The sequence below is a fragment of the Solenopsis invicta genome, chromosome 7 (assembly GCF_016802725.1).
Source record: "Solenopsis invicta isolate M01_SB chromosome 7, UNIL_Sinv_3.0, whole genome shotgun sequence".
NCBI classification, from domain to species: Eukaryota; Metazoa; Arthropoda; class Insecta; order Hymenoptera; family Formicidae; genus Solenopsis; species Solenopsis invicta.
Window position 1 is genome coordinate 6,182,074 of NC_052670.1, and position 12,332 is coordinate 6,194,405.

General features: G+C 32.6%; 4 protein-coding genes across 7 annotated transcripts; 2 read left to right on the plus strand and 2 right to left on the minus strand.

Moving 5' to 3' along the window:
- The first annotated feature begins 12 nt into the window (after positions 1 to 12).
- Positions 13 to 4,230, plus strand: LOC105198492 (golgin subfamily A member 4). 3 transcript variants are annotated; one of them, XM_026130335.2, is made up of 13 exons: positions 13 to 115; positions 855 to 1,354; positions 1,449 to 1,640; positions 1,732 to 1,875; positions 1,957 to 2,156; positions 2,243 to 2,405; positions 2,491 to 2,782; positions 2,862 to 3,094; positions 3,173 to 3,316; positions 3,385 to 3,549; positions 3,616 to 3,737; positions 3,803 to 3,917; positions 4,010 to 4,228. In XM_026130335.2, the coding sequence occupies exons 1-13, from the start codon at positions 94 to 96 to the stop codon at positions 4,082 to 4,084; spliced, it is 2,367 nt and encodes a 788-aa protein (XP_025986120.1). In that variant the 5' UTR covers positions 13 to 93; the 3' UTR covers positions 4,085 to 4,228. The 3 variants fall into 3 exon arrangements, with proteins under 3 accessions (XP_025986120.1, XP_039307399.1, XP_025986119.1); XM_039451465.1 differs by lacking the exon at positions 13 to 115 and adding an exon at positions 122 to 306 and having other exon boundaries at positions 4,010 to 4,230; XM_026130334.2 differs by lacking the exon at positions 13 to 115 and adding an exon at positions 130 to 715 and having other exon boundaries at positions 4,010 to 4,230.
- On the minus strand, positions 3,938 to 5,373 carry LOC105198576. The gene is made up of 5 exons (XM_011165369.3): positions 5,058 to 5,373; positions 4,837 to 4,969; positions 4,637 to 4,757; positions 4,438 to 4,564; positions 3,938 to 4,258 (listed from the first exon to the last, which is right to left on the minus strand). Exons 1-5 carry the CDS (start codon positions 5,197 to 5,199, stop codon positions 4,191 to 4,193), a joined length of 591 nt encoding a protein of 196 aa, XP_011163671.1. The 5' UTR covers positions 5,200 to 5,373; the 3' UTR covers positions 3,938 to 4,190.
- A 131-nt stretch (positions 5,374 to 5,504) lies between these two features.
- Positions 5,505 to 7,796, plus strand: LOC105198234 (GTP-binding protein 128up). Its single transcript, XM_011164926.3, has 8 exons — positions 5,505 to 5,704; positions 5,804 to 5,969; positions 6,165 to 6,295; positions 6,463 to 6,702; positions 6,966 to 7,134; positions 7,213 to 7,342; positions 7,423 to 7,545; positions 7,628 to 7,796. The coding sequence occupies exons 1-8, from the start codon at positions 5,663 to 5,665 to the stop codon at positions 7,728 to 7,730; spliced, it is 1,104 nt and encodes a 367-aa protein (XP_011163228.1). The 5' UTR covers positions 5,505 to 5,662; the 3' UTR covers positions 7,731 to 7,796.
- Positions 7,797 to 8,153: 357 nt separating this feature from the next.
- On the minus strand, positions 8,154 to 12,201 carry LOC105194383 (centrosomal protein of 131 kDa). 2 transcript variants are annotated; one of them, XM_039451466.1, is made up of 11 exons: positions 11,940 to 12,201; positions 11,681 to 11,818; positions 11,252 to 11,345; positions 11,073 to 11,142; positions 10,542 to 10,977; positions 9,682 to 9,899; positions 9,443 to 9,602; positions 9,104 to 9,360; positions 8,843 to 9,014; positions 8,609 to 8,772; positions 8,154 to 8,491 (listed from the first exon to the last, which is right to left on the minus strand). In XM_039451466.1, the coding sequence occupies exons 1-11, from the start codon at positions 11,982 to 11,984 to the stop codon at positions 8,353 to 8,355; spliced, it is 1,893 nt and encodes a 630-aa protein (XP_039307400.1). In that variant the 5' UTR covers positions 11,985 to 12,201; the 3' UTR covers positions 8,154 to 8,352. The 2 variants fall into 2 exon arrangements, with proteins under 2 accessions (XP_039307400.1, XP_011157568.1); XM_011159266.3 differs by having other exon boundaries at positions 11,681 to 12,201.
- Between the last annotated feature and the right edge of the window lie 131 nt (positions 12,202 to 12,332).

Here is a 12,332-nt window from a genome sequence, read left to right on the forward strand (position 1 = left end):
AAGGTTCGGTGATCGACTTGGTGCTTGGTGCGCGATCACGTGGCGCGCTGGCATCGACTCCGAATTAGACTTCGGCCTTTAAGTCGACTCCACATGGCACTGCATGGCACATGCTGTGAGTTCTCGTCGATGTGACATCGGCCGTATTCTTGCGGCGATAAATCGTCAACGGTGGGGGGTGGGGCTCAACGTGAGGAGATTGTTTTGTTTCTCGGACAGAAAAAACAACATGAATGTATTCTCTCATGAATGGCTTCGACGATTTTTCTTAAAGGACCTCATAGATCTCGCTGGGGTCCTTTGAATGTAATTATAATGGGTTTTGAGCGAGAAAAAAAAAAATAATAAATAGTTGGAGACACACACACACACACATACACACACACACACACACACACACACACATTGAAATGTTTTCGGTCGATAATTGTCTCCTTCACAATGCACTTCTCGAATGCTGACGCTGACTGCACATGACATTTTTATTATTAAGTCGATTACTATTAATATACGGCTAGAATAATAATTGGCATCGTCTATGAATTACGCAAACTGATTTGTAATATATTTTACAATCGAGACCGAAATTGTCGCGCGAATGCGACGGAAATAGAGATGGTGGAGGATATGGACAGCTTGGACGACAAGCTGTTCAATAATGCATTTAGGAGAAATCCATCCGCTGAAAATGGCAAAAAAAGAATTACATTTGCAGGTTCAATTAAAAGACACTAATTGATATACATTTTATAAGTTTTATTTATCTGAGCATAATACTTGAAAAAATACAACAGTTTTCTCATAATTTTCTTATATTTTTATGTATAGATTATTTTATTATTTTTCCTTTGTAGATGAAGACGATCCACTAGCTAGTTTGTTAGCTGACAAGGAAGATTTGCCGTCGATCCAAAAGAATCCAATAGCAGTAAGGGATAAGCGAAGTATAATAGACGATTTGTTCAGTAAAAAGATCTCCAATGAATCATTGTTGAGTTCAAAGTCAGATGAAAAAGAGACTGGCTTGACATCTGCATTAAACGCTACAGGAATTGAGAAGCCAAAAGCATTGGATGATAAGGCAAAAAAATTATCATTGATGCAAGATTTGTTTGGAGATACGTCGCACACATCACCACTAAAAGAATCAGTTAGTAAAAAGTCCATACAACTAGAGCTAGAAGTTACACAGCACGCAGCCGAAGTTTCCAGAACACAGTCGCAGCATTCGACGTACGCACCAACAGCTTTTGGAACGAGAGAGCCTCGTAGAGGCAAAAGAACTTCAGAGATAATCAATGATCCTCTGGGATTATTCTCTTTGGGCACAACATCAAATCAAACTGATCAAACTGTAAATATAAATTTAATAAGCTTGCATATTTAAAATGTAATATTTAATTTTCCTTTCTATATTCATGCTTAATAATTCTGTTCTAAATTAAAAGACTATGGAGAGACGTACAGTATCTGCAGATCCTAGTAGACAGAAATTGGAAACTAAAGAATATTTACCAGATTGGTTGGAACCTAAGAAAACGCCAGAAGATAAAACTAGTGATCATGTTCAGGAAAGAGTAACGCCTACAGAAGAATTATTTAGCAAACATAGATCTAGCTCTGATAAAATTATTCAAGGGGTAAGATATATTACTGGTACAAAAATTGTTTGATGAAAATAGAAAGAGAGAGAGAGAGAGAGAGTTTTACTTTTTAAATTATTCATTATAGGTAGCAAACGTATCACAAGAGGATAAGACAATGGTAGCTAGACCACTGCCACATGAGAAAGAAAGATTGTCACAATTCTCAGACAATCAAGGAATAGAAATTAATGAACATAAGACACAGGAAATTGAAGAAAATTATTCTAAAGTAAGCACTAAAATGTCTAATAAAAGAAACATATACATGATTATTTTGTAACTATGATTTATATTTAATCTTATGATGCAGTCCAACATAATGGCCGTTCCAATTGCTTCTGACGTAAATACAAATTCGGAAGATGCGCGCAGTAACTTAATTCCCAAAAGCATAGGCTACGAAAATGCAATTCATAAATTAGAATTAGAAAAATCTCACTTGTCAGTAATGTTACATAGTTTAAATGAAAAATATGAAAATGAAATAATGATTTTAGATGAATCATATAAGTAAGTAGAATTATTATGTTAAATTATTATATTAAATTAAAATTGACAATTCTTTTTCAAATATTTTTTGTATAATTGTTCCAAAGGCGACAAATAGGATTTTTGCAAGAAAGAACAGATACATTGGAAAAGAGAATGCAGCAAGAACTTGAATGTTTAGAGGCAGATTATGAAGCAAAGATTGAAAAGCTGAAAAATGAAAAAGTACAAATTGAGACATTTTACAAAGAAGAAGTACAGAATTTAAAGGTACTTTTCAGTATTTTAAAATTCTCAATATATCATTGATACTGTTACAATTAATATTAGCTTTAACATTACTTATTTTATTTAGAAAGAGCATACACAATCGATAGAAGAAATTTATGAACGCCATTCTCAAAATATAAGACTGCTACAGAAAGAGCATTTTGATACCATAGAAAACATATTAAAAATGAGAGAGATAGAAAATTTAGCTATGACGACCATAGCAACCCACAAGACTGATCTGCAGAATTTGTTACAAAAAACTGATTTTATTATAGAGAATATAAAAAATATGCAAGAAAAGACTGATCAAAGGGACGACCAAAGTGTAAAATTAAGAGAGTATTATTTAAAGAGTCAGGAGGAAGATGTGCAAAGTATGTAAAACATTCTGTTAGATAAGTAATTTTAAGTTATTTATAGTCTTTATTCATTTTATGCAATATATTGTTACAGTACAAAATGTGGAAATAAAGAAGCAACAAAAATCGCTGGAACAAGAACGTGAAAAAATAATGAAAGTAGCGGACAGATTAGATTCGCATGTCACACAATTGATGCTTGAGTTAGAGAAAAAGAGTGTCGTCCTTAATCAGGCATTGGAAACGTTACAAAAAAGGGAGCAATCGTTATTGCACGAAAAAGAATTGTTTGAAGAAAAAGTGCAATGGGAGCGTAATCATTTACAGGTAATTATTCAGTATAGATAATTAATATCTAAACATATATTGTGCTACTTAAAAATTTTATTTACAATATATTGTAAGGCTTTGAAAGAATCTTGGTTTAATGAACAAGAGAATCAACTGAAGACTTTAACAAAAGAGAAAGAAACAATCGCGGCTAAAAAGAAGCAATATGAAGTTTTAAGGACAATAAAAAGTAATTCGGATAATATTATAAAGATAGAGGTAAATTAAAAGTTTAAATCAATATGAAATAGAATATATATTAGGGAAATAAAAGAAATATTTTACAGTCAGTAGCTGCTATAAAAGCAGCACAAGAGGCTACTATACTTGCGAATCAGGAACGACTGAAATGGCAAGAAAAAATTAAACATCTCGAGATGCAGCAGCAGGCCTTGCAGGAAAAGGAATATCGGCTCTTAGCACGTGCCCAAGATCTCGAAAGTTTTACACAAGTAATGATAATTAATATATATGCAATACATTTAGATACTGTGTATAACAAGTAAATAATTATCCAGATAGCATTCGCGAAAAATGAGGAAGCTGTTAAAGCATTAAGAGATGTTCATCACATTGAAAATGAGCATAAAGCTAAATTCGATCATCATTATGGCAAATTTGGAAAGATCAATTTGGCAAGGTAACATGATAGAATTAAATTAATTTTAATAAGTGTAAAAAAACTAATATGTTTAATTTTTTCAGTGAAAAATTGACTTTGGAGAAAGTGAAAAAAAGTACAAATACCCCATATAATTACATAGATAAGCAAACATTATCTAATCAGCAACACGAGTTTCAAGTTACTACTCACTTTACAGTAAGAACAAAATAATTATGAAATTGTAGTTGTTTATTTTGAATTATTTTATGAATATTTTACAAAAATATATACATACAATTATTTTTCAGGAAGTCGTTGACCCCCAATTAGTTATGTTGAAGTTGAATCTAGATGATCAATTGGATAACATTCAATATACATGACTGCCATGAAATTTTGATACAACATTCAACAAATACATATTATATACTTTTTGCATGAAAACTTAATTTAATATTTTATATATTCTAAATAACAGACAATAAATGTTTATGATGTGATAGTTGATATGCTATCTGTTGACTCTCCATGGATAGTTGTTAAATTTATACTCTCCTCTGAAAATTATAGCCTTTAGTTACTATAGTCTAAATTAATTACTATGTCTCAAATTTCTCATTATTATTGTTTAAAGCCACATTATCATCCAATCTTCAATAAACAATAAGCAACATTACTATTAATAATATTAATATAACTAAGATTGATAGATTGAAAAACTAAGATCAAATATTACCTTCAATAGTGCTACTATCCAAAATATACTGTTGGAGTGTTGTTATATTTTCCTTCAATGTTTCCAACTGGGCAATACTGCGTTTTGTTTGATACAACTTATTTCCTACATCTTCTGTGCATGTTGTCTAAGACAGATGAAAAATATAGACATTAAAGATATTTTTATCTCCAATATCTGAATAATTTCCAGTATTTACCACAGCTTGAATCAACTTTGAAGGATCCACATTATTCTCTTTGACATTAGTCAGTGCTTTATGAATATCTCCTACATTATTCAAGAATTCGATCGCATCAGTAAACATAGTTGTCATGTCTCTAAAACAGTATTAAAGTTTTATTGTTATAAAACTTCTCCCTGATATTTCAAGAGGAAATATAAAAAGTTTATACATACTGTGCATAATCGTGCGGCACGGGCAAGCCTGAGATATCCTGTGTAGAGTGTACAATCTTGTGTATGGAATGCTTGTGCGATGTAATCGTATTGAGGTGCTTTGTGATATTTTCCTTGCATTGTTCCCCCTCTCCTGTGAACAATGGGACGTTTTTACACATATAATTGTAATAATTCTCAATGGCAAAACAATTCCAATTAAATAATCCGGAAGAGCTTACGTCTCAAGTCTCGCAATTCCTTCATTATCTTCCTATGCTCATCGGACTCCACGTCAAGACGTTCCAATTTGCGTTGATTAGTGAGCCTTTTTTGCTGCACAACCTTTATAAAACGTTCAATGTCCTCCATATCGCAGATCATGCGCAAAAAATATATCAGAAATGAATGTCTAGCATAATAACAGGGATCACTCTTCAAATATTACTCTCGAAATGTCCTTTTATTTAAATAAGTTTTCAAACAAAACTTCTATACATATAGCACGAAAACGCGCAGGATGAGCAACATCAGAACTATCAAGCTTGCCAATAGAAATGTCCCAGCGCCAAAAATGTTAGTTAATCGTGATCCTATTTGTAATTGTTAGTTTTGGACTAAAAACCTCCGCGTGTTTAGTTTTTCGGCCCTCTCTGCTTTCGGTTTCTCATCTAAAGACTACACAACACGCACAATCCATGACCTGTCATGGCGGAGTTAACATATGTACCCGCGCACGTGTAGCTCGCCCGGTTTACGCTGCTGCACTTTTCTACAATTCTAATATAATGTGACAGAGGATTTTGACCGGGCCATTCGTTCGACGTCATTTTGAACAGATCCGAAAATGAGTACGATCTTGGAAAAGATCGCCTCGATCGAGGCCGAGGTAATTTTCCTGTTTTGTTTTGCGCTGCGACGTGCCTCGCATGCTTGCAATACCGCTTCACGGCACATTATCTTGCTCACCGCTCACTTCCTCTTCCAGATGGCTCGTACCCAGAAGAACAAGGCGACTTCTGGGCATCTCGGTTTATTGAAAGCGAAACTAGCCAAGCTCAGACGCGAGCTGATCACTCCGAAGGGCGGTGGTGGGGGTGGCGAGCAAGGTTTTGAGGTCGCAAAGACCGGTGACGCTCGTATCGGCTTCGTAGGTGCGTATTTCCTAATTATATTAATATCTTGTAGTTTTGCTGTATCTCTATGCCAGTTTGACAGATGATGGTTTCGATATTCTCTGATCTGTTTGCAAACAAGATTTTTCAGACTACGATAAAATTTTATAGATTATGCTATACTTGACATTCTGTTTCTTTCTGCGTGTATTTATCTGATGATTAAATTTACAGGCTTTCCTTCTGTGGGAAAATCTACTCTGTTGAGTACTCTTGCTGGTGTATACTCCGAAGTAGCCGAGTATGAGTTTACAACACTTACAACTGTTCCTGGTTGCATAAAATATAAAGGTGCAAAAATACAGGTAAACCACAGTGGATTTATAATTTATATATTTTGTACAATTACTCTTAATTGCTCTTTAATGTTAATATTTCTTATTTTAAATATTTCTTAGTTTAAGTTGGGATTTGAAGTCAATTGTACATGGCAATAAAATCAAATAAGATTGTAACAGAATGCATCTTGCAGCTGTTAGATCTTCCAGGTATTATAGAGGGCGCAAAGGATGGCAAGGGACGAGGACGACAAGTCATTGCTGTAGCACGAACATGCAGCTTAATTTTCATTGTCCTGGATGTGCTTAAACCACTTGGACACAAACGACTAATCGAACATGAATTGGAAGGCTTTGGCTTGAGACTGAACAAACAGCCCCCAAACATAACTTTCAAAAAGAAAGACAAGGGTGGTATCAATTTACAAACAATGGTAAGAAAACTATGTGTGGTTTAATAATTATAAGATAGTTTATTGTACCTGGAAATGGATTATGATTTACTTCACAATCCTACCCAAAAATCTTCAATTTTTCAATTGATTACTTGACAAGATGTACATAAGATGAAAGTTGGGATCAAATTTATAATCTCAACTACAAATTGACCACTCACATGAAGCTATACATATCTTAAATAATCAATTAGCATTAGCATTCAGCATCAAATATTGAGATGAGTTACTGCTTGTTTTAGTGTCCACAATCTGAACTGGATTTTGACACAGTGAAAATGATCCTGTCAGAATATAAAATTAGTAACGCGGACATCACACTAAGATACGACGCCACCTCGGATGACTTGATCGACGTTATAGAAGGGAATCGCGTTTATGTCCCTTGCATTTACCTCTTGAATAAAATAGGTAATTGTGCAGTTCGATAAACATTACAAGTATAATTGCCATAAGAAATATCGATATAAATGGGAATTTTTCTCGTAGATCAAATAAGCATAGAAGAACTAGATATTATTTATAAAATACCACACTGTGTGCCGATCTCAGCTCATCACAAATGGAACTTTGATGATTTGCTGGAAAAAATGTGGGATTACTTGCAACTTGTTAGGATGTAAGTTTATAATTTGAATTGTCATACAGACTAATTTACAGAATTCTATTAAAATAACATAATTTCAATTTTTAAAACAGTTACACGAAGCCGAAGGGACAACTCCCAGACTATAATGCACCTGTAGTATTAAATACCGAAAAGCGAACTGTTGAAGATTTCTGTAACAAACTTCATAGATCGATTGCGAAAGAATTTAAATAGTAAGTTTTTCGTTTTTATTATTCATTTTTGGCGAACGGTTATTATTTGTCCTTTACTAAATACTAACTCGTCATGTTGCAGCGCTTTAGTATGGGGCTCTTCGGTGAAACACCAACCCCAGAAAGTAGGGAAGGATCATCTTCTTTGTGACGAGGATGTTGTTCAAATTGTAAAAAAAGTGTGATATTTTTCTTGCAAGATTATTTTTTGGCAGCACAAATAAACTTAACTAATGAGATTAATAATATCAGATTTGTGTAAAGAAATCACATTTTATGAATTATGGGTATTTGTTTATATATATATATATATATATATATACACATATACATACACACACATAAGTATAATATATGTTAAATTGCTATTATATTACATTAATGAGAAGACGCCCAAATGCAGCATAAATGATGAAAAACTGGCATTAATCTTTGCAACATGGTAAATGCATTTGATTTTATGTGTGAAATTGTGTATAAAGTCATCTCAAGATTTATATTTTATACTTGTCACTTAAACTTTCTCTTGAAAAATGAATATATATATATATATATATATATATATATATATATATATATATGTGTGTGTATAATATAAAAAATAAATCTCAGACTATATATTTTTTTATTTTACATATATGATACATATAATTACAGATATTAATTATTGATACGATTTTTTAAATTGTATTTTGTAGTATAATTTATGGCAAATCGTATCTTAAAGATATTTTCTTAGTAAAAATTATAATTTTCAATCAGCGTATATACATACATATATACATACAATCTTATAAATCAAGTTATTTATAAAGTTTTCAAAATATATTCTTTTCTTTGTTGATCCAGCAATTTTTCCAAGTGTTCGCATCTTGAATTAACGTCATCAAGTTTTTTATTGAGATTTTTTATAGTTAGAACTTTTTGAGTGATTACAAGTTTTATCCTAAAACAGTTATATTCATTGAATCTACAGTACACATTACGATATATGTATTAATTTATCGGTATCGATTTGTGTATTAATCTTTTATTATTGCACTTATTGAATATTAAGTTTTACCTGCTATGCAACTGTGCCATAATTTGGTCTCTATTAATGTTATTTTGCGTTATTTCTTGATAAAGTGAAGCAATTTTGTCTTCTAACTCTCTTTTCTCCGTCTCAATTTCTTGTTTTGCTAACTCCTTTGCATTGTTTTTCTCTGTAGTTAATTTTATGATTGTCTATAAATTGACAAATTGTAAGTTTAATAATAATTATATGTAATCAATTGGTTATTTTTATAAAATTTACCTCATTCATATTATTAAGATTTGATATGCACTCTTTTAATTTATTTTCTGTTTTTTCAAGTTGGATTTCTGTACATTTAAGTTTTTCTTCCAATAATAGTAGTTTATTTTTATAAATGCCCTCGCTTTTAATTGCAGCTTGTAATTTTGCATCGTAATCTTCTTTTATTAGTCTGAAAGAAATTGTAACAAATTGTGATAATTTTTTTATGTTTATATTTTTATGTGTTTAGAGGGAAGATACATAGCATTGTAAACTTACTCCAATTTATTATCAAAACTTTGCTGCAACTTAGCTTGTATCTCACGAGATTCTTTTTCCAGTCTAACTATAGCGATCTCTATTTGCTTATCTCTCTCCTTTTGACAATCGTTGCGAATTGTAGTCTCCGCCCTTGTGAAAGTCGCGCTTTGTTCTTTTTCGTAATTATCCGCCCACGCGAGCCATTCTTTTCTCAAAGATTCCTCGAAATTTCTTTTAGCAATTTCATGCTGCTCTTTTAATCTTTCCGTTTCTGTCTGCAGAAAATTATTATTATAATTGTATAAATTAAAATGATTGTTTCTTATCAATAGTAAAAGAATAATTTTAAAACCTGACCTGAAAATGCAATTCAGTTTGTTGTATCCTTACGCTTGTTTCCCGATCGTGTTTCTTTTGTTCTGCAATGAGCATTGACTTCTCTCTTTCGAAACGCTCCGCGAATGTTTTTTGTTGCGTCTGAAAGTGCGTCTCCTGCTCTTCCAGATTTTCTTTGTACCTAGCCATTCGCATTATAATTTATACAAATTTAATTAAAAGTATATTACGATCAATATATTATTACGCGATGGGATTACCTTGCCGCCAATATGTCTTTCTCTTTGGCCAACATTTTCTCGTAACTATCTGTCAATTCGATTCGCAATTGCTCCAGTTGCTGATTCGACCTGCGCATTGCGCGTAATTCCGTATCTTGTAATTCTTTTATATGCGCGCGTCTTAATTCCTGTATCTCTTGCTGATGTTGCTCCATCATATTATGTAATTCTGGTTCCAAGCCTTTCACTGTCATTTCCTGCGATATCAAACATTTTCGCGTCATTTTAAATTAATTATTTATCGTTATGTGACTTTGGAATGTAAAATTTGTCCCGTTTAAGGCAGCGACCTTCTGATCGCTTCGCTTTCCACTTGCTTTCTTTCTGTCAAGGGCTTCGTACAATAAATGAAATAGAAAAGAGATAGAATATAAGAAACGGTTCGATATATTGAATAAAAAACATTTTGTTTTCTTCCTAGCAAATACCAAGTTTATATAACTGTTTGCTGGGTCTATTTAACATATTTAACTGTTTCTTTCAAACACAAGAGATAATGCAATAACAATTACGATAAGCAACAATTCCTCAGGAGACTATTCGTCAGGCCACTCGCGTAACTGAAACTGTATAACTGCAATGCGGACTGGACAACATGATCTCGATTAATGTTATCATGTTTCTTATATTTGATGTGTTTTTTTTTCTATAATTGATAAGTATCTTTATTCTAGTATTATTATTTCAATGATAGATACATATAATTATATCTTTTCTATTGGATATCTCTGCGCTTCCCCTTTGCATAAAGAAACTAATAATTTTCTCTTGAATTTGTAATTTCAGAACAAAAAGCGGGCCCTTGAATTAGCTAATAATAATCGTGAATTAGTGATTACCTTGATTTTTGATGTTTTCATCTCCAGCCATCGTTCGCGCCGGATCTTCTCGGATGCTGCTATGTTCTCCTTCGCGCGTTGTAGCTCGACGGCATGCCTCTCGGTAATTACTTTCAGATCTCGTTGGATTTTCTGTTCCGTCTCTTTAATTTGTCGCGCCAGAGAGTCACATTTCTGCGTAAGATCCGTTTTCTCGGCGAGCAGCTGTTCGATAAATTTCTGATGACGTTTCACGATTGTTCTATACTTGTTCTCTAACTCCTTCGTCCTGATAGTGTGATGACGTTTCTGTGACGCCATTTTGTCGCACGCTGCCTTGCGCTCGAACTTTAGTTGATCTTTCAGACATTCTATCGTCGCGTTTCTTTCCTCAATTTGTAGTTTCGCGGTTTCTAAATCGTCCCGTTGAATCGAGCTAAGATTCTGGACATCATACCTGTGAAAAGAACACATTTTTAATATAATTTTTGTCAGTTTTTTTAACATCTTATACATTTCGCTTCGAGATATTAAAATAAATCAATTTCCCACCTAGAATTTTGGCAGGACGAGATCATAGTTGTCACGTTATTGGCAGTGACTTCATTTGCTGGCGCATCTTCTAATTGCAATAAAGAGATTTAAAATTATACAATTTATTTTAAAAATAAAATTAGAATCCAAAGTTTTAAATACAATTTTAATGATGCTCGTATATTAAATGTCAATACCGTTTTCTAGCGTTCCTAGAAACGACATTATGTCTTCATAAGTTGTTGCAATTGATCCACATCTGTCTGTCGCAACATCTTTCTCTGGTTCAATCTGTGTTCAGTATATTTAATTTTTAATAATAATAGAGTAGAGTTATTTATAAATGATATAATCTTTGAATAAATCAGATTATACTCTTAGAGATTAATTTTAACAAGTTTTTAAACGAAAAAGATATGAAACCAGCTTGTATGAATTTTAACAAATTATAAATAATGTATTAATAAAACCAAACAAGCAGTTGGATGTCGGTATAAATAAAATCTCTAAGATAAGAAAAATTTCTAGAGATTCTATTTATACTGACATCCGACTGTTTGCTGGTTTTATTAGTCTTATTGACACATTATTTAATTTGTTTAACAAGTTAAACTTTTATTGCTTACTTGTCCCGAGTATTTGCGCATCGCTGGCTCTAGATTGACATCGTACTTTATATCATCGGCGACCAATAAATCCATTTGATTATATTCCGCAATTTTAGTATTGCTATCTTTTTCCAATTTGTTTATCATGTTGCATAACTGTTCGAACGAGCGGGACGGTTCGATCAAATTCTGATTGAAATCGCGCTTTTTCTCACGTAAATTCTTCGCTGCCATGTTCGTTTAATATATTTGCTTACAAGAAAATACGTAAACGTACCGAGCCGGTCGACAAACTTGCGTGCATTGACGCATGTATGCACATGTACAGACTGCAGACGCATTTATTTATCGCGTTACCCAACGATCGCCATGGCAATACACGTGTCGTAAACAAGGGTGAGTTCTTAATGCGTGTCGAAGAAACATGAAAGATTTTCGCATATGCATAATTGTAAGTGAATTGAAACGAAGGAAAGATTATATGCTTTAATGCGTCTTTTATAACAAACCCTTTCCATTTAATTATACACAATATATGCATTATAATATATATATATATATATATATATATATATATATGACATATAGGGTGAAGAATTTAAATTGAAACATTTGAACATCTTAAAAAGAAAGTATTTCTGAAAAAAATGGAAAATGAAAATTCTAATAA